The 22,458-nt window shown below is 42.0% G+C and overlaps 2 protein-coding genes across 3 annotated transcripts in view; one reads left to right on the forward strand and one right to left on the reverse strand.

Moving 5' to 3' along the window:
• Positions 1–8,976, reverse strand: part of CADM3 (cell adhesion molecule 3) — a 31,332-nt gene extending 22,356 nt beyond the window's left edge. The window contains exon 1 of one of the 2 annotated variants that reach the window (XM_002809956.5): positions 8,725–8,976. In XM_002809956.5, coding sequence (XP_002810002.1) covers positions 8,725–8,806 — 82 coding nt within the window. In that variant the 5' untranslated portion in view covers positions 8,807–8,976. The remainder of the gene's footprint in view (positions 1–8,724) is intronic. The other variant, XM_002809957.5, reaches the window with a different exon arrangement.
• Positions 1–22,458, forward strand: part of AIM2 (absent in melanoma 2) — a 125,697-nt gene that overhangs the window by 7,701 nt on the left and 95,538 nt on the right. The gene's annotated exons all lie outside the window — the stretch shown is intronic.

Raw genomic sequence — 22,458 nt, forward strand, 5'->3', positions numbered from 1 at the left:
AAAATTGCGGTACATTGTTCACATTAGCCTCACTTTGTACCTTCCTGAGAATTTAACTCTTCTGTGAAATAGATAGATTCTCCCAAGTCCACAGATCTCACAGTCTCCAAAATGGAAAATAATATTGTTCTGACATAAAGAACTCTTATCTCTCTTCTTAAATCTCCATTAAGTGTCTCTTATTTGATGTGGGCAAACATGCATTTTTGTTCCCTAAGATAGATGCGTATTTTGACATGTGCCCCTCAATACACACACACAAGACACTCTGATTCTCACTAATCATATTTCTGGGTTTTTTTTTTCTGACATGAACACACATTTTATTATGACCCAGATACAGAGCCCTTTTCTCATGCCCATATTAATCAGAACCCCTTACTTCCAGAAAACCATATGGCTTAAACTCAGAGATTTTCCCCAAAGCAGAATTCAGGCTCTCTCTTCTGCTCAAACTCCCCAGGAGAGGGCCAGAATCCTCTCCTCTCCAGGGCTGAGGCTCAGTCCATCTGTCACTGACATTGGACTCCAGGGCTTGGAAACCAGAAAAGAGTTGGCATTAAGTGGCAATTGAGGATAAATGAAAATATGGGAGGCTCAGGGGCTTAGTGGTGGTAATTTTTATATTTGTGTGAGATTAGCAGATAGAAATTATGGGAAGAAACATATAATATGTATTTGGAAAGATCTCATCCTTAAGAACTACAGCAAGAACTAGTGAGTGCAATTGTTCCACTGTAATTTTTGCATTTGCTGGGCAAAAAAAAAAAAAAATGATTAGGAGCAGATGGTAGAACTGGCTTCTCATTTTATAATAACTCAAGAACTCAGCTCCAGGCTCTTCAAAGACTGACTGACCGCTATGCTAAGTTCCAAGTTACCTGTCATTGATGTACTTACTGAAATCAGAATTGGAAGCAAAGCGCCAGGTCATAGAAGGGTAAAAGTAAAATATGAAACAAGAATCTGCATATTTCCAATAAAATCTGGTGTCAGAAGTACTAGTTCTTCATCCTGCCTTGCCAGTATTTGGGAGTATATGAAGAAAGGGGAGAAATGAATAATGGCTAGCCTACAGATGAGTGCCTGAGACATCAGCCTTCATTTCTTTTTCTTCTTTTTTCCCTAGGGCAAGGTGATGCACCTGACCTTCTTGACCCTGAACTAGAAGTAAATGAGCCAAAGGTGCTTATAATTAGCAATCAATACACAGTTAGTGTAAGTCTAGCTGGGGAAAGGGAAAATAAATCCTTAGAGAAGACAACATTTTAGTTTGTTATTTAGCTTTCTTATTGTTCTCTTGGAGACTTCCAAGAGAAAGAGAGAGAGAGAAGAGAAGGTTGAAGAATCCCAGGGGTAAGAGTTCACATTAAAGAATGATATATGTGCTGAAAAATATGTTGAGATTTCTGTATTTGAGTCCTTTCTGAAACCTGCCTGCTCTTCATGAGAACAGGGGGCTTAGGAAGATGAGTAGATGGGAGACACTCCAGCTGTTACTATAACCCTAATTCTGTCTTGCTGAAGGCTCGCTCATAGAGATAAATCACTCTCATTACCTGTCCTTGAGGAATGAAGTTTCTCCTTGTTTCAAATGAAGAAATGAAAGAGGAGTCCTGGAAATTCATCCTGGAAGCCTGCCTCTCCAACTAGACTCTGCTGTAGGTCACTCATAAGTATTAACTATTATATTAACTCTTATCCATAAATTGACATGGGAAAATCAGCATTTAGGGGATGAGAAGCGTGTGTAGTTCTGATGTGATGTGAAGAACAGGCTGGCTAATCTAAGACTGACAGGGGCTGAGCACTCTCAGCTCCCTACCCCGTTTGATATCATCAGCTTATTGGAAGATACCCTTAAAGCATAGCAGAGTACAGTTTAAGGATGCATCTACTGAGATATGGCCAAGGACCTGTGCTCTGGGAGAAGATGGTTATATTTAAAGCCATTTAGTTTTGTACAAGGTGGTTATAAAGGTGGGAAAGTTAAGTCAAGATTTTGATATTTGTTTTCTCCCATACATGTACTAACCAGGCCTAACCCTGCTTAGCTTCCGAGATCAGACAAGATCCGGTGCGTTCAGGATGGTATGGATGTATACTTGATACTTGTTTTCTATGCCTCTCATTTACTGGATTCCTCTATTATCTATTCTGATAACCCATTGTTATGTATTGTCTTTGCTAAGGTTGAGGGAAAAGGGTAAAAAAGCACCATGACAGGAAAGTGAGAGTTGGTTGTCATGCTCAGAGTGCTGTTAAGAGGTACATGTTTATAAACTGAGTAGGATTCATTTTACATTCCACACTTATAGTGTATACAGTCAATCCTGCATATCCATGGGTTCCACCTCCATAGATTCAATCAATTGCAGATTGAAAATATTTTTAAAAGCTCTGCCAGTACTAAACTTGTATAGACATTTTCCCGTCATTATTGCCTAAAAAATACAGTAAAACAACTATTTACATAGCATTTAGATTGTATATGATATTATAAGTAATCTAGAGATAACGAAGTATACAGGAGAATGTGCATAGGTTATGTGCAAATGCCACTCCATTTGATATCAAGGACTTGTGCATCTGCAGATTTTAGTATCTGTGGGAGGTCCTGGAACCAATCCTTCATGGATACCAAAGTACAACTGTATATGGTTATCATATAAGAGCAATACTATCTCAATCTAAAACAGAACTATATATAGTTGTATTTTTAATCTGTGAATCCATATATGACAAAATATTCAGTTATTTTGAGGCCATTTGAGGTCACTGTAGGCCACAATTTCCTGAGCATCTTACAAAAACCTTCTAGCACTTCTTTTTTAACCTAAGAATTGCTTGCCCTTCTGTTCCCTTTCTGCAGTTGATCAGATGGCTGTGAGGACTTCCTAGATCTATATCTCAGAGTTTTGTTATGTGTTTGTGGTGGAACAGGTCGGGGAGCATAATCAAGAACATGTGTGTGTTTGTGGTGGCAAGAAGGGAGATTCCAGCCCTGTTCTGGGGACTGCACTGTGGAGAATAAGGAGATTATGAAACTTGGAGGTAAAACAGGACCATGGAGAGCAACAAGAAAAGCCTGGAGTGTCACCGTCAGGGGCTAGCACCATGGAGAGCTCAAAGCACAGGTATAATAGTTTGCTCCATAAAGAACAGGGGAACTGGGATCACGGGGTAAGGCAGCCAGCTCTCAAGCACAGGAACTAAAAGAACAGACATCATGGCTTCTATTAGGATCACTCTACGCTCATCACTTGCTCTATAAGGCCTCCTGAAGTGCTTTATTTGAACCTGTCTGGTTGATACACAGCCAAGAGACTGTGCTGAAAAATGAGGACCACCACCAGACTCAGTTTGTCAACATGAGCCTCTGTGATTATGTTAGATACCTAGATATTAGTGGTGATGGAGGGGCTTTTAATGTGCTACAACTTATCATGAGTAAAATTAGGCCTATCTTCTAAAGAGGGAACAGAGAACCTGTGCCCCCTCAGAGACAGTAGGATGCAAGAAAGTCAAAATATGTATTTTCGTCAGGTAGGGTATGAGACGTATCAGATTCAGAATGTCCCAATGTATCCAAAATTGCTGTAAGTAGTTCAGACAATCACACTAGAAAAGAGGTATGGAATCATGCCTCTTAAGAAGAGTATTGTACTCAGGATTTAGAAGTTTCTCTGTTAGTTGAGGAATTTGATGACAGCCTTAAGGCTTAGGAAAATTTTGGTAAAGAGAGAAATGATTCTTTAGTAGTTGCTGCTTCAGTGAAGAATATGTACCTTTACTTCTTAGCATCTTAGCTTCTATTGTGTAAAAATCTCAACAGATTCATGTGTTCAAGCCTCCTGAGAGCTCAACTTCTCTGTACTAGAAGGGTTGGATATGCTTGTCATATATAACAGAATCGGACTGGGTTTTTACTTGGGTAGTTATTGGAGCCCTGGGCACCAGCTGGTTCTGACCTTGTAAAAAATCATCACTGCTGCTGATCCTAGAGGCAGAAACAGGTCTTTAGCCCTGGAAACTTATTCTTCTCCATTTTATGATGACATGGAGTGTTTATACTTAATCTGAGCAAGTTCTTAGAAACAGAATCTTTTTCTGATGGCTTGCTTCTCCAGGGTCCTTTTCTGATGGTTTGTTTCTCTCTGTCTTTTGTAAGCATTTCCACGGGGATTGCTATTCTCAGAGATTAAGGGTGGACCTCTAAAACAAGACCCCATACAGGAAACAAAATGTTCTAGTACATGGGCCTATAGTCAGTGTTAAACATGAAACATTACATTCTAACATGAAAAATAAAAGAAAATACAATTACCAAAACTTTATAATAACTTTGAATTTTTCACTCAGTAGTCAGTAAGGAGCTGGTTCAATCCACAGCTTGCTTTCAACAAGAATCTGGAACCTAGATCACCATCCTTAGGTAAAATTCCATTACTAAGAATTAGATGACAAAAAAGGGATTGTTGAGCCAGTATGCAGTTCCACTGGAGTAGGAAACAACAAAGAATAAGACTAGTCACAGCCCCAGGGGTTTTCTTTCTCTGGTGATATTTTTTCCTACCAAGTGATTTAAGGAAAATAAACTTTTGATCCTGTTTTACATATTATTTGGACTGCAAGAAAGTAGTAACATCAAGAAGTACCAAAATCAAATCTAAGAACTTACAGAGCAATGGCACAACCTCTCAGTTTGTTATTTCAAAGTAACCAGAACGCCAAAGCGATGCTGTCTGTGGAATTTTATGGCTGCAGAACTATGAGTCACTCTCCCCAAGTGAATAGTGAATATCTCCAACAAGGCACTCTTGCAATTAGATTTGGACCTTCTTTCTTCTTCAGTTGGAAGAGGAAAGAGAAAGAGCCTAAGGGTAGTAAGCTGGCTCATTCTATCAGTCTAGGACAGAGGATTTTGAACTGTGCAGTAGAACCCCAGGTAGTTCCTTAAGGATTATAAGAATGTGTAAAAGCCAGTAAGACAGGGAAAAGGGATATAGGTCTTACTTCACTATTTCAACAACAGCAGTTCTCCTTTGATATGTTTTCCTCATTTGTTAAAAATGTCTCACATCTTTGTTTTAAAAACAAATGAGAAAACTGCTGCCCTAGAGGAAACTATTAAAACTAACAGTGCTATCCAGATCTATGGAGAAGCTTAGAATAGAATGGCATAACTGCTGGGTAGGCAGTTGACATTACATACATTAGGACCTACATGAAACACACCGATTCTTCATGGAATTAACTAAACTCTGCTATGCAAGTGTCTCTGTGATGGTCTTAACTTTTCTGTGCCAGAAAATGCACATGTCTAAAAGGAGAGCATATCCTTCCCAAGAGTTACAGCTGCAACTAGGAGGAGAACAGGAACAGAAACAGAACAGTTACAGCTGCAACTAGGAACAGAAACTGGATGGAGTCGATCTGCCAAACAGATCTATGGACAGCACTAGAGTGAATGCCTGCTGGACTTCTCTGGCACATTGGGCATGATGTCCTCACTGGGCATCTGGCCAGGGGGCCGTAGAATGAATGGTAGTGGACAAAGGTCATTGAGAAGAAATAGATGTTCATGTGTGGGGCAGTGCAGTACAAGGTTAAATTGCTATAACCTTATCTGAAACAAAGAGAGGCTATCTGTCTATCTATCTTTACCCTAGGCCAAGTCACAGAGTGCTGGAAATAACTTCAGAAGGAAGAGCCCAAGAAAGCTGGTCACAGTGTTGAATATTGAGCTGTTCACCAGAGAGAGGACACATTAAGTTCATAGGACTTGTGTCCTCCAAACCTAGAATTGTCAACCACTGTGAAAACTAGTGGGGAAATGTGAGAAGGAAGGGAAGATGGGACATTCTAAATGTCTTACCTGTTCCTGAGCTTCTAGCCACAACACTCGTGGCCAGTCTTAGTTATCAGTTGCTTGCCCTCTCAATCCTTGTTCAGCCTTATGAAGCTTAAAAAATCTATGCTGTGCTCCAGGGAACAATATGCCCCAGCAGCACATTAAGTTTGTTTTCCTTATTCTAAATGGGAATAGGTATGCTACCACAACACCCTTGACAATTCAAACATCAGCATAAGAGTATCTTGTCCTTAAACCTTCCCACCACATCTCTCATAGTTTTGGTCAAACATTACCAGTTAAGATACATATACATATTGCCTAGTTTTCTTCCTAGGGGTCCCAGGCCATCTCAGGGGTACAAAACACATGTCCCTGATTGTGTGCAAAATAGTCTTCAGGATTACTGTCCGTGAGCATTAAATCTATGCATTTACCTCCCACCATCAGCACTGGCCTTCTTAGATCCAGAAACTAAAAGATAGAATTAATTTAAGACAGAAGATATGGTGGTTATGTCTCATGCCTCAGTGTGTCCTGAGATACTGCACACCAGACAGATGTCCATTATCTGTAAAGATAATGCTCTCCAAGGAAAATAATGCTTGGTTTGACTCTTCTTTGGATACAGACCCCTCCTGTTCATCTCCTACTTCCCCACCTCTCCTCTAGAAATTTCCCATTCAGAAGTTACTGCTTTCCACTGTTTCTCTCAGGCCACTGCTCTGAAGCATATTTCTAAATATAAGGATATAACATTTCTCTTCCTCTCAACTTTAAGCCTGAATAGGGGCTGAGCCCCCAATTTGAGGACCAAGAAAGAAAAGTGTAGTTGGTGAAGAAAGACTTGGCTAGTATACTGATTTACTCTAGTCTATAGTTTTTTTTTACATCTTAGAGTAGAAGAGCTCACAGCTTTCTGGATGACGTCTTTCTCTCTTTTTGGGGCCCAGCCTAGCACCATCAGTTCCCATTGCTGAACAGTTGCAGTTTGAATCATATTTGCCTCTCGTCATAAAACTCAGCAGGTTAGGAAGGCCAGGGGCTGCAGTTGAAAGCCAAGGCCTAGTAGGAGGGTCATTAGTGAAGCACAAACACCCAGCAGCCTCTCTGTCGTGCACTTAGCCTGCTCTCCCCAAGGACTCCCTTCAGCTCCTCAGCGAGTGGGGTCATCAGTGCAGTCCTCTGGGGAAGGGGATTCCACGTAGGGGAAAGGAGAGGCTGCTGTCTCTGTGGTGACTAGGGCGGGAACTCCCTTTGGGGGGTTTGATGGGTAGAGGGCGGAAGGAGTCAGCCAGCCAACTATAGGGAGGGGATCCCCAGGGTCCCCATACCAGGGGAAGCTCCTTTATCACGATGGAGACAGGGATGGGGGAGGTCAGGCGAGGTGGAGCGATTATTCCTCCAGCACCCTGGCTCTTCGCCTGTTTTCCTCAGATGAAATTCTCTACATCATCCTCCCCAGTTTCAACCCCTCCCCTCTCCACCCCCGCCCCGCCCTGTGCCCATCCCTGCTGGCCACTGGGTCCATCGCCCAGGAGCCACCTCCCCTTTCTCCTCCCCTGCGGTTCTTTCTGTTTTTCGTTGGCATCTGGCCGGGCATAGCCACCACCCTCCCCCTTCACTCTCCCCACTTCCCTTTGCTCCACAGAGGTCCTGTTCCCTCTCCCCCTTCCTCCATCCCAGCCCTCCTCCTTTTCCGACAGGGCGGCGGGGAGAGGAGGATGCATTCCTTTAGTCTCTTCACAGCCTGCCCTCCCTCCTCAGGGACCTGAGGCTCGGAGCTGTGGACCCCTTCCGGGTTTCCCTACACGCTGCCCCTCTGCCATCCCATTAACCGTTAGTAGCCTTTAAGAAAGCTGAGGTGCCCCCACAGCGCTGACCTACATAGCCCGGCCCAGGGCGGGAGGGGCTCTTCCCCAAGTCCCCTCACCCCTGGCCCCGCCTCCTTTCTCCCCCGACTCCCTTCCTTCATCTCTCTCTACCATTAGGAACCAAAGAAGGTTTGAGTTCCAGACTGGGGCAAAGGGGCTAGGTATGCTACCCCATCCCAAATTTGGGAAAATCAGTGCTTAGCCCAGGAAAGCTTTGGGTTTCTCATGCATCCTCCTCCCCAAATATCTTGATTCTTTCTTTTGCGCCCCCCCCTACCCCCAACCCGCCTCTGCTCCTGTCGGATTTCTTTTCCCAGCTTCTACCACTGCCAGGGATATTGCCATCCTGGGCCCCCTCCGCCCTGTGTTGTTGTTTTGCTCCAAGGATAAGGGCCCCCTTCTTTGCCCACGCCCCCTTCAGCAGCCTCACCCAGGCCCCCTTCTCTGCCCACTCGGAGCTGCGCCGCGGGTTGTGGGGGGACGGGCGGGGGAGCAGAAATGTTTGCATACAGCAGTTTGGGGGATTGCACTGGCTACCCAACCCCTACAGACATACATACACAAACACCCGACACACGCCCTGACTGAAACAGCGACAAATCTCACTCCGCCCCCAACACACACTGACACAGACATACACACAGATACTGACACAGAAACGCAGAGCCAGACACCAACACAGACGCGCGCGCACACGGACAGCAACACATCCAGACCCCGGGCTGCTCCTAACGGACATCAGCCCCGAGAGCCAAACCCCGGTGCACACGCAGACACACGCTCGGTGGTGTACACAGAAGGGTGCACACGCCGGCACACCCACAGTCCACAGAGACACGGATGCTCAGAGACAGACACAAGGGTATTAGCAGCGGCTGGTGACTTTAACCCCGGTTCCAAACAAAGCCAACAAGCTCCCTCCGCCAGACTCCCGATCCCAGCCCCCGCCTCGGGTCACTCCCCACCTCCCCAGGCGCCGCCCCCTCCCTCACTCACCGTCCTGGGAGAGGTTGGCCCCGCCGGGCGCCCAGCAGCAGGCGAACAGCAGGAGCAGGAGCGAGGCGGCTGGGGCCCCCATCGCGCTTCCCGGCCGGCTCCCTGGCTGGGCGCTGGCGAGCCTGAATTCCCGGGGGCTGGGGATGGGGAGGGGGTGGACTACGATGTTGACCGAAAGGGCGCCCCCGAGCCGCTTCGGAGCCCGGGGCCGAGGTGGGGACCGGGAGGGAGCCGGCGCTGCTGCAGTCGCGGGGATTAAATAGGGCGCTCGGAGCAAACCATTTGGTTGGAGGTGGAGGGGGTTTGGCGGGGGGCTGGGCTGGTCGCGGGGGGGCCAGGCTGCCGCATTCCCCACACCCCCCGCCTCCCACACCCCCTCCTTGCCTTCGTGGTGCCTTCCACCCTCTCCCCCGGGAGCTCCGCCAGCCGGGCTCGGGTGTGGATCAGAGGGAGGGAGCTGGCTCAGCAGTGGGACCCCGCGCTCACCCGTCTTAGGCTTGGGGTGGAGGGAGGGGAGTCGGACAGGGCCATGGGCCAGCTGGCGAGTGCGGCCACTGCAGGCCTGGGCAAGGGCGTGCCCACTAACCTGAGATCCTCCAGCTCCACCCTCCATCCTTTGGCAACTGGGGATCCCCTTAAGTCCTGGGGTCCCCCACCAACAATGTACCCAGGGACATCTCTCCAGTGGATAGCTACTAACTCTCAGCCTTCTCCTAAACACTAACATCCCTAATTCCTCTTACCCAAGAGCCCATAGTTATCTGTCCAGCAACAATTTGTGGCCGCCGGCCTTAAGCCCTGGGGTCCCCCTATCAACAGTGTACCCAGGGACATCTGTCCAGTGGATAACTGCTAACTCTCGTCATTCTCCAAAACACTAACATCCCTAATTCCTCTTACCCAAGACCCCATAGTTATCTGTCCAGCAACAATTCGTGGCCCCAGGCAATCTCCCTTGAAAGGCATCTTCCAACAAACTCCCAGGCCTTGGGAACCAATGTCTCCCTCAATCTCATGTCAAGGAAATAACTCAACCTCTGAAAACATGATTTCACCCCAGACTCTTGCCCAATCTGGCAGCTTAACAAAGCAACTCAGTCGTTTTCTTTCTTAACCCTCCCTATTACATCCCTTTAACCCCCAGTCCCTTTCTCCAATATTTTTTCTTCTTTCTTGATCTTTTGCAGGATCTTGCCTGTCTCAAGTTTGAGTTAGTAAGGTTCATGGATGAAAAGTCTGATCTAGAAACCCTCCAAGGACCCCTGCGGCAGTGACCAAAGCAGCTCTCATTCCTGAGGCCAGATATAACAAGATGAGAGATGCAGGGTGTTTGTACTTGGTCTTGGCTTAAGTGTCCCAAGTCCCTGGTGTTTGCCATTCTTTGTGACTGAGTGTCTCCCAGTCTTGATATATCTCAGAAAGATCTTTCTAAATCAGTTTTACTGAAACTTAGCTTTTGGAAATACATTTCTAAATGTTAGAATTCTAGAATAAAATGATTTTAGATATGTAAGAATTCTTAGAAAATGTCTATTCCAACCCCTTGATTATATAGGTACAACTGAGGCTCAAAGGAGGCTAAATGAACCGAGGTTACACTGACAGTTAATAGTAGAAGACACAAATGTTGGCTGAGATGTGCAACAATATGATTTTAAAGTGTCTTCCAATCCTGTGAGGCTAATATTTTATCCCTAGATGAGGGATTTGGGTGCATGTCTTCTGACTCTTAGACCAGCTCTCTTTCTGTGCTAAAGACTGTCTCACTGGGCTAATCCTTAATGTTTGGGTAATCTTTCCATCTTGAAAACAGAGTTTTTCATCCCCCTGTGATGCAGTTAATGTCTCTGTCACCCAGAAACTCATGGGCAGGGGTGTGGAAAGTACTTGGTTACCAGTAAAGTCCTAGATAAATTACAAGCAATGATGGAGAGGTCAGGAGAGCATATTACCCAGGGAAATCCTTCTGGATTGTCAGGATGCTGCCCCACAGTTTTTCTCTTAGGGTTGTTAGAGTTGATGGTTTCTGGGAGAAGAGTTCTGCCTGCCTCTTGGACATTTCTTGAGTGCCTGGATAGTTAAGATTTTCTCACAGGGAAGTGTTGACCATCTTTGGCTGTCTGACTTGCCTGACTTGGCGTATCTCAGTGACTCCAGACCATTCTGTCTCCTAGGGTTTGTTGATATCTTGGAATCTCCAAAAAGTGAAAATAAAGGGGGTACTATATTTGAGGGGTGTGGAAACCTGGATGTAAGAGAGAGAAGAGGCTGGGCTAGGGGGTGGGAGAGAGATATGGGAAAGACTGAACTTTCCCACAGAGGTGGGGCCATGTTGGCATGAAGTTCGTTATGCAGAGAGCAGGCAGTAATGTGGGTGTTTTCAAAACAGAAATCAGCTTCAGAAGGGAAAGATCAGACTACCCTAGTTAAAGCGTCTTAGTGGATAGAGTATTATCTTTGCAGCTAGAAGACATCTTAGAGATCATCTAAGTGGGCTTAAGAGAGAACAGGTTAATGGAGGGGGAGGGGAGTGAGAGTGGGTACAGGTGGGATAGGGAGGGCAGGATGTAGGATTAGGTTTCATAGTCTTCTAATTAATCTGTCTTTTCCATCTGCTGCTCTGCAGCGATCCCCTTCTGCCTGACCCCCTTAATTCTGTAATACTTGCTGGTCTGGCCCTACTCTCTACTGTAACTGCATGGGACAAGAACCAAGGGTGAGAGGTAAGGAGGAAAGCTGTTTTGGAGAGAGTATTAAGAGTTAGCAAATGAGACTCTGGAATGCTCTTTTCCTACTGGCTCCTCTTCTCCTTTCTGCATCATCAGCATCGGTTTGGCAACAGTTTAAGTCCTGGGAATAGGAAACAGTCACTGGCTTTTAGAATTATAGAATAAAAGAATGTTAGAGTTGTATGGAACCTTCAAGATTATCTAATTAATACCGCTTGTTGAACAGATGAGGAAAATGAAACTCAGAGAAGCTAAATGACTTTCTGTGTTCATACAGCTAGCTGGTAGAGGGGTTGCCAGCACTGGGTGGGGAATGGGAGATAGTACCCTTAGAGGCAGGAAGGATAAGAAGAATCATTCCCAAAACTCTAGAGCAGTGTCCAATTTGAGGAATTCCTCACTCTTGCATATTTCAGAGTGAAAGAGTAGTTTCTCCTACTGATGTGGATGTTAGCATTTGGAATAACTTCTTGCCTATAGTCATTCTAATGCCCTTTTTACATGTGCACCCAGCATCCTACAGGTGCCCACTGTACTCACTAAGAATATAGTTTTACAAAGAAAGATTGACCTACAAGGATTAACCCCATCGTGAAAATAGGTAAAATAAAAGTATCCATGTTGGATTGTGATCTCTATGGTTACTTTCCACTCTGAACGCTGTGACATACAATATGCATTTCCCAGAGACGTGCACGAAGTCTGGAGTAGGTTGTCAGTGGGATTACAGAGCTGGTAGCTACAGTGAAAATCTGAGGAAGCACGGAAGGGGAGTGGAGGGAAGGCGGGTTTTGCCTCCTAGATGCCCCTGTCCACTCAGCAACAGTCTGGGTAGCTGGGGGTGTGGAATGTGATGCTGGCACTGGTGCTGGACTAGACACAGCTGTGTGGGCACTGGGCATTCCTTTCCCCACGCTGCTCCTGCCCGGGAGGGAAAAGGGAAAGAACTCAGCCTGAGTGGGTGAATTTTACATATTCATCAGGGAGAAGATGACAGCACCTGTAGGGAAAAAATTAAGAAGGCTTAATATCCATTCAGATTCTGCTTTGTACTCTAACCCTTTTTTCTCCTCTATGAGTTTTCTGTATCAGTAAATTCTACATAGGTTTCCACATTACTTTCCTCTTCAATTTTCCACCCAGCTAAACCAGTACTCCTCATACTGCTTCTTACTTCTATTATCCAGTTTTAATTAACACCAACCTTAATAATAACCCCTGTATGCATTACAATTGTAACCTTAATTGAATTGTAATTTCAGTCCTAACCCTAATCTACTATAGGCTCTGACTGTTAATCCTAATACCAACCTGAATTTAATCGCCAATTTTAACCAGCATCTTGATTCTAACCAGTTTTAAACCAGCAACCAGAGCAGCAACTTGCACATAATAAAAATGATCATAGGTACCATTATTGAGAACCCATCAAATGGTAGATTTTGTGCTGGGTACTTTATGTACACAGTAGCTCACTTAAGTACCAGAAAGTACCTGAGTGTGTCTGGAATGATTAGCTCCCTTACCAAATCAAGGAAACAAAGGTTTAACAAGGTTATGTAATTTGTAAATAGTGAATCCAAATCCAGGTCTACTTGACCTGAAGGTTTGTGCTCATTCTTCTTTCTGTCAACAAATACTTTTTAATTGAACTTCTACTAAAAACTAATACTGATTGGAATGACTTCTAAAAGACTGGGTTTCTTCAAAGCATGTTATTATTGGTTTAGTTTTTTTTTTTTCTTTTTAAATAGTGGTACAAAATACAAACCAACCCAATAAAAGCCCCCAAATCTTCTGGCCCAGAGACCCCACTGACACTTTCAAGACATTAATTTATTTGTAAAGTTAAAATATTCAAACTATAAATAGAAACAAACTGAAAACCCTCCTCTTTCCCAGAATTGCCATATTGCACAACTCCAGGGGGCATTGTTCAAATTGGAGTTGTGCAAAGCAGCAGCACTGCCTCCCACGGCTTACCAGAAAAGCAGATAAAGTCAAGGTAAATATCTACCAAATTAAATCACCCTATATATACATATGACTTAGGCATGAGAATTTCTAGACAAGTTAAATTTATGATTAGCAACAACTATTAAGCGTCAAATTATATACTAAGTTCTTTACATTTATTATCCGTCTTAATATTCACAAGCATGCTGGTCAGTATTCATTACCCCTATTTTACAGATGATCACAGTGAGGCTTGAAGAGGCAAAATGACTGGTACAAGAGCACAAAGATGGTAAATGACAGACTCGGGTTTCAAATACAGGTTGTCTTACTGCAAACTCTAAATTTTCAGTCATTACACTTAGCCAAGAAGGCTTCTCAGAGAAGAGGTCATATAACTTTGGTTCTGAAGGAAAGATGGGAGTTGCATGATATTAGAAAAGAGAATGGCCTATGAGACTGTAGATGAACTCAGATCAATATGGGAGGAGATGCTCCAAGGGGAAAGGGAGCTAGAAACTAGATTGCAGAGGGAAACGAGTAAAAGGTGAGAGAGTAATGGGGGAGTAAAACAAATATGAGCAGAGACCAGGGATATTTTTTGTGATAAATTCAGGCAAAAATAAAATCATATAATAAATACATGTGTCACTGTTGCTCCAGCTACAGGCTGATTTATGTACTATGGAAAGACAGTAGACACACATAATCATCTGCAAACCAAAATACACATTTTCAGTTACATGGCTATCAGTCGCTTCTCGAACGAAATATCTCTGTATTCTTTCCCTTAGATTCTGTGCTCCAGCAATATCAAATGGCTTGTAATTTCCCAAACACACTATGTTGTTTCATGCCTCAGTGTCTTTGCACGTACTATTTTCTATACGTGGATTGCCCATCTCATTAAGCCTGATGAAACTTGTGCTCGTGTTTATCCATCCAAACTTTGATTAGGTGTTGCCTCTCTTTGAAGCTTCCTATCTACATATAATCACTCCTTGCTAGGTGCTACCAGTGTATTGAATATATATCTCCACTATTACACTTCTTTCACTGTGTTGCAATGATTTGTCTATGTGTTTCCCTCCATGTGCTCTTTGAGGGCAGGAATGATATTTTGTGAATCTCATTTATCCGAGTGCTTTGTGTAGAAACTGAAAAAGTATAGATTCTTAGTTAATTCTGAGGTAATCCCAAATGATATGTCTATAAATACATAGGCTTGACAAATCATTTTATTCCCAGAAGCACATACATGCATATAACTAGACGTCATTGGCATACCCCCTGCAGCTATAATGCATGTGATCACATTGATGTAATATGCCCAAAAATAAAGTAACTGATCCTAATATACAAATATTTTCATCCACTTACTTGAAGTACGTTTTGTAATTTTTGGAATTGATTTTAGAACCTGCCACAGCCCTTTGCATAACTTCAGTTGTGGAGAATGTTTATCCTTTGAGTCTGGCTTTTAATTTAAAAAATAGCCGGACATCTTTGAGATTCAAGCCTTATGGATAAGTTGGTGGTTCATGTTGTGTAATATTAAGAAACAAGACTTAGCTGTAAAGTAATAGTAAATGACTTATAAGCTGACTTATTTGTTGGTTCTTAAGGCAGTTACCAAATAGGAGTTCTAGAAAGTTTCTGAGCAGTGTCATTCTGATATATTTGTTAGTACAAACAAAATCAAACAAAAGTCTTATAATTTTATATCATGCCTAGGAAACAAATGTGTTTGTGTATAAGAACACAAAAAGTTATTATGTCCAGAAGAGAACTTCTTGATCATTTATTCATTCATTTATAGTTTTTATTTATTATTTACTATTTACTTACTAAAAATATTATTTATTTATTATTATTATCATTTTTGAGATGAGTCTCACTGTTGCCCAGGCTGGAGTGCAGTGGTGCAATCTCGACTCACTGCAACCCCTGCCCCCCTGGATTCAAGCGATTCTCCTGCCTCAGCCTCCCGAGTAGCTGGGATTACACATGGACGCCACCACGCAGGGCTAATTTTTGTATTTTTAGTAGAGAGGGGGTTTCACCATGTTGGTCAGGCTGTTCTCAAACTCCTGACATCAAGCAATCCACCTGCCTCAGACTCCCAAAGTGCTGGGATTACAGGCATGAGCCAACACGCCTGGCGATTTATTTCATTTTATTTTTTGCATGTCTATGTGCCTGCACAATGCTAGTTGAAATTATTTTGACCTGGATGTTTTGTTGCAGCCTATTAAAACATTTATAAGCTCCTAGCTTTTAAAAATATATAGAATAAAACATTCAGTGGGTGGTCTTACCCTTATTCCCAATTACCACCCCATTTTTGAGACTCATTTTAGCCGTGAAGGATAATGCAAGGGTTGGGGATAGGATAATATTTGGGGATGTAAAATTCTTGGTAATTAAGACCAATCTGACAGTCATGGTTTTCTTTTCAGAATCATAAAATAGAAGTGGATGTTAAAAAATGCTACAACAAAATGTCAACGTCTGGTGCTAGTCACTTGAGAATACAAAGATGAGTAAGTCATGAAATCTACCTTCAAGGAACTCATAGTTCAGTAGAGAAGATAGGCTTGTGAACACATAATCACTACATCATGTGGTAAGTGCTACAGTAAAATTATGTATAAGGCACAGTGAGAGAAGAGAGGAGGCAAAGAGTAAATTTGTGAAAAACCTTAAGACTAGGTGTGGGGCAGGTTTAAGGGATGAAAGACATTACAAAAGAGGGTATGGCATATGCAAAAACAGTAAAACAGGAAGCAGCATGGTTAGTTGTGGCTAAATTTTGAAAGGAATTTATGCTAGAGATTTCTTTTTATTCTGCAGACAAGGAGTCACGGAAGGATTTTAAGTAGGGAAATGTCAGTGCCAGATTTACATTTTAGAGCGATAACTCTGGCAGTAGTGGATGGATGGATTGGAGGGATACACGTCATTTGATACAGAAGCCTGACCCTTCTGGAGACCCAAATCCAGTACCATGACATTAAGTAGGACCTAGTGAGTATGGTCCTGTCTTAGCTCTTATGGGTAAGGTAGAAATAGCACACAGAACACTGTTACAGGACCCAGACACCAATACGCAGTGTGGACAATGCTGTAGGGCACACAGATGCTGACAACTGTGTGCAGCGACATAAGGTTTTGTAGAGTAAAGCGTGAAGGATTATGAGCACTGTTCCAGTTTGCCAGGGACTGAGTTGTTTTTCAGGACTTTCAGTGCTAACATCGGGAAAGTCTTAAGCAAACTAGGATGGTTGGTCACCCTAAGCAGTTCCTGACAGAAAAAGCCTTCCCTCAGTAGCACCTGTTACCCAGACCATCTCCCTGGCAACGAGCTGGGGTCATCTCCAGGGCAGATTGGAGGGGGAGGAAAGCCAAGTGAGGTTTTTTTTTTTTTTTTTTTCTGTTTCAGGGGAGGGTAGAGGTGGGAAAGGGGTAGGGGATGGTGAGTCAGAATAGCTAGGCCAATTGAATAGGAGGAGAGAGAAGAAGAAAGGCTAAGTAGGAGACAGAATGTGGAGGTTTTTTTCTTATCCAGGATCCTACCTTCATTCTCTGAGATCTTGGGCTCTTTCTGGTGGTAAGGAACATTGCAGGCTCAAAACGGAAAGCATTACAAAGAGTGAATGTGAATATATTTATCTTTTTATTTACCCATAGGTTTCATATGTTCATGCATGTATTTATTTATTCAGCATTAATGGAGTGCCTACTATGCACTTGGCACCTTGCTTGTGCTCTATCATTTAGTCTTATGCACAACCCTATGACTTGTAGGTAGTATTATTCTCATTTTACGGATGAGGAAAATGAGGCTCAGGAATTTTGTAACTTCCTACAAGTCACACCTTAACTGGTGGGGCTGAGACCTTAATTTAGGTGTGTCTCTAAAACTTGGTCAAGCCAGTAAACCAGCATACCCGTCTGTGCCTGATCCAAACAGTTACCCGGAGCCACCTGTTACAAATGATACAGATACTTAGGATATTTTCGTTCTAGGTTAATAATAAAGATTCCTGACCATAGTGCTAACAGGTGCTCCCAGGTGATTCCTATGCCCTGACAAGCCTGAGAAATGACTCACCATAGCCTGGGTCTACTGACAAGAGCTCATTAACTCCTGAGGGAATCATATGTGTAAGTAGCTCATTAGAACACAGTTGTGTTAAGGTGTAAAACGAAAAAATATCACTGAGTCTTTCAACAAATTTTCTTGACTCTTCCTCTCCAGCAATTGCTGACCTTGTTTGTAAGATCCTGTGTAATCTGGCGTTTGCCTGTCTCTCTAACCTCATGTAACCCCATGGCCACAGTATCTGTTTTTTTTTGTTTGTTTGTTTGTTTTTTTATCTCCACCACATCAAGCCCATTCCCATTCTATGCCATTGCACTGGCTCGTTCTTCTGAACCAGAACGCTCCTGCCCTGCTTCATGCTAAGCTACTTCTGCTTTCACATCTCAGCCTAAATTAACTTCCTCAAAAAGGCCGTCTCATTCCCTTGCAATCACTTGTCATTTTCTGCTATTTTCCTAATAATTTATCTTTTGTTTATTATTGTCTTTATTCCTTCTCTCAGTAAATGTAAATTCCATGAGGAAACAAACCCTGTCAACTTTGATCAAAGTCGAGTTGCCAGGATCTTAGGGGATATTGCACATAACAGTACCTGGCACATAATAGGTGCTTATTAAATGCTGGTTGATTTGGAGAAGAGCGTTCACGTTCTTTGATTTTACACTTTGATTTTTACAAGCAAGAACTTTTGTCTTAGGTCCAAAGTAAACCTCCTACTGCCATTTAAGACTTTTTTCCTCTGGTTCATGAAATAAGATATCTCTTTCTTTTTATGAGCCTCTATACAATGTCCCTCTAGAGGATTTAAGACTGTTATTAAATTGCCCCCTAACCTCCTCTACATTAGGTGAAATGTCCTAATTCTTAACCTTCTGCCAGTTCTTTTATCATTTTAGTACTTTTTCTCTGATCCTTTTCACTTAAATAGTTGTGTTCAGAACAGGTCCAGTAGGTGAGTGAGGCTATGGCTGATGGTCATGAGTTGAACATGATAAGCTATGATATGCTATTCCATGCTCTCTTGTATGTTTTTTACTATTCTTTAATCTGTTTCTTTTCAGATTACTTTTAATCTGTTTCTTGTGGTGCATTTTGGTCTTAAAATCTTTTTGAACCCTAAAATCCCAGAGCTTGCTATTACTGAAAGTAGTATGCCCTAGCAAGGTGACATCTGTTGAGGTTTGCCACCAGTTTCCAGTCCCAGGGCTTCCTTGTGGACCGCTGTGCCTGTGTGCCCATACCTGTCAGGCTGGTGACTGCTGCTGCTATTCCTTGTGGCTAAGCCAAGAATGGATGCAGATACATTTAGTGTTCTCACTATGTTCACAAAAGGCCATAGCTTGTTTTCATGTGGACTATGAAGGCCTAGGAACGACTGTGTGTGCTGCTTTGAGAAAGTTAACCAGGTTCTGGGCCCAGCTCCAAGGAGACACTTCTGACTCATTGGAAAGGCAGAAGAGTGCAGGAGAGTGAGAAAGCCTGGATTTAGAAAGTGGACTCATCTGGGCTTAAATACCAGCTGTGCCACTGATGTCATTTGAGATCAGTCTTTTCATGTGTTAAACATCAGACATTGTTATTGTCTGTGTTGTAGGCTTATAAAGATTATTAAATGAGGACATTTATGTAAAACTCCTAGCATAGAACTCAATACATGTTTGTTAGTTACCTTTCTCTGTGACCTCTTCACCCTAGAGCAGGGAGATGTTCCTCTGTTTCTCTGAGTGTACCATAGAATCTTGCCCTGTGTCCACTGTCCGAGTATAAAGCACTGCTTGCATCTAGATTTTCAGTTCCAGTAACTTTTTTCACTTTTGCCAAGGTCTCTCTGTTAACCTGCTCTCTACTACCCTCGTGTGGCCACCCTGACCCTTTGTCATTCCTGATCCTCTGCTCCCTCAGTGTGGTGACTTTGCTGTAATGCAGCCTCTCCCAGACTTCTTGGCAGACCCAACTCCCACCTCCTCCAAGTTTTAACACACACCTGAAACATTTTTCAGTTTAATTTTAGTCTTCTCTTCTCAGGTAGTGTTATCTCAGTTCTTCTAACCTTTTCTCACTTCTTTTTTAATATTTACCGATCTGTCAAAGACTGCATGAATTCTTTCCTGCGTGTTGAGAGTTTGGACCCAGTGAGGTCTCCTCAAGCTTCAGATCACATTATCTGTTTCCTTACTCAACACCAAGTTCTCTTTCCCATGAATGACGAAAAAACAATTTACAGTTGACCCTTGAACAACATGGATTTGAACTGTGTGGATCCACTTATATGTGGATTTTTTTTTCAATAAATACAGTTTGCCCTCTGTATCTCCAAGCTCCATATCTGCAACCAAACAATATTCTCCAGATGGGCAACCTGCAGATATGGAGGGCAAACTTTTTCTATATGCCAGTTTCCTGGTTCTGCTGGTTCCGCTGTTTTCACAGGGTCAATTGTAGATCTTGAGTATGTGCAGATTTTGGTATCCTGCGGCAAGGGTGTGGGCGTCCTGCAGCCAATCCCCAGCAGATACTGAGGGATGACTGTGTTGTCATAGATTATTTAATCATAAAAAGCTCTATTTTTTCCCCCTGCAAACCCAAATCTGTTTAAGTTAATAAGGAAAAGTATACCTATTCTTGCCTTGTTAAAGAGTAATGATGGATCTTGGATAGACCCAGAATGTTAGCACTTCAGAGTGAGGATGTGTAGACAAAGAATATAACTGCTTTATCCCTTTCCTAGTTGCATAGCATCTCTAGCACAGGGAATGAAGGATTATTTAGGATAGAGTCAGTATACTGGTTTGAAAAGCTTTGTGGATGAAAAATAAGGGAAATCAATTTGATGAGATGGCTAGTTTAAACCAAATTTGGGAGGTGGGATTTGAAAACTAGACACTGAAGAGCTTTATCTTTATCCCAATGTCAGTTGGAAAAAAAATTGTAGCAGGATGTTATGTTACTGAATTGGTATTTAAAGATTAATTCTAAGATTCAGTGTGGTAAAGATGGTAATTTTTAATTTATAAATTTGATGCAATACTATGCTAAATTCCAAAAAGATATTTTATGGAACTTGACTAGCCTATTCTAACATTCCCTTGGAAGATAAAGTCAAGAGTAAATAGCCATAATTTTTTAAACACATGGGGCTAAGGGGGAGGATGATTTTCTAGCTATCCTAAGCAACTTTAAAATTATAGCAATTAAAACATGAAATCTTGGCACAGGAATACATAAATAGAACCATGGAGCATAAGAGACAGTGTAGTTACAAACCAACTTGGAAATTTAGTGTATGAAGAGTGCTACCTTCATTATATACTACACTTCTAATCAGTGACTAGAGGGTTGTACTGTTTAAAGACAATAGAATAATTGGTTATCTATTTGTCAGTTGGTATGGGATAGGTTTAGCCTTTCCTTATGCCATATGCAACAATATATTTCAGGTGGACTTGTGCTAAATTTTATAAACCAAACAACACTAAAAATGTTTGTAAAAACTGTCTAAAAATATACTTAATCTTAGAGTGGGAAAGACCTTCCTAAGCAAGACACAACACCTAGAATCGATAAAGGAAAGGACTGATAAGATTTACTGCATAATTTTTAAAACTGATATAATTGCAGACCCATAGACAAAATGTAAAAGTAAGTCACAGACTGAGAAAATTTTATTTGCAACATATATGCCAAAGTATCAAAATTGCTAACATGCAAAATAGTCAGCAAATAAACATAAAAAAGACAAACAGTCCAAGAGAAAATTGGGCAAAAGATATGAGTAGGAATTCTCAGAAAAAAAATACAGTTGTCTAATAAACATCTGAAAAGATGACCAATGGCATTTGGATTTTGAGAAGTACAAGTTACAGCACCAAAGAGATCCTAGACTGTTAAAAAGCATCAAAGAACCCATCAGATTGTTAAAAAATTAAAATGATGGATAATACTCAGTGTTGGCAAGTGTTTAGGGAAATAGGCACCTTTATATATTGTTAGTGAGGATGCAAATTGGCACAGCCTTTTTGGAGATATTTTGGCAGAATGTATCAGAATTAAAAATAGAAATACCAGCAGTGCTATTTCTACAAATTATGCTATAGATCTGTTCACACATGAGTGCTCTGATTTATGTGCAGAGATATGCATCACATCATTTTTTTCCAGTAGTGAAAAATTGAAGACAACATAAATATTCATCAATAGTGAATTGGATAAATAAATTATGCTATATCATTCTTTGTAATAACACATTGCGGTTAAAAAGAATGAGGTAAATTTATATCTACCAACATGGAAAGATACAGAAGGTATGTTGTTAAGTGAAAATACAAAGAAAATACACATACTGCTATCCCTTTTGTGTAAAATGGGAAAAAAGCCCAAAACATATACATATGTATATGTAAAATCTTATATGCATATAAATATGTGTTTAAGTAAATGAATAGTTACTTACTGGCTGTGTGACTTCAGGCAAGATACTTAACCACCTCAGTATTTTTTTTCATTGTGTGGAAAATAGAGATAATTTTACATGACCCCTAGGGTGGTATGACGTGAGAATTAAATAAATTAATCTATTTAAAGTGCTTTAAATAGTGCCTGGCACATAGTAGGCACTTGAGTGTTTCTATTGTTCAGATGCATATTAAACTTGGAAAATTATTTTCTGGGCTAGGAGTGAGACTTAAGTCATAAGGGGGACTATAATTGTCCATATTATATACTTCATATTTTTATAATAATGGTGTGCTTATGTATTGAATGATTAATTTTTTGTAAATTAAAAGCTTATTCTAAGAATATGAGTTAAAAGATGATTATAGAAATCCAGAAACAAAGTAAAAGAGTCCTGAGCGAGGGCAGTGGAATTGGGAATGGAAAAGAGGTGCTACGTTTGGTGTTGGTTATGGGAAGCAAGACAGAGGGAGAAGGCTGAGGCAGCTCTCA

The sequence above is a fragment of the Pongo abelii genome, chromosome 1, assembly GCF_028885655.2.
Source record: "Pongo abelii isolate AG06213 chromosome 1, NHGRI_mPonAbe1-v2.0_pri, whole genome shotgun sequence".
In the NCBI taxonomy this organism is placed as follows: Eukaryota; Metazoa; Chordata; class Mammalia; order Primates; family Hominidae; genus Pongo; species Pongo abelii.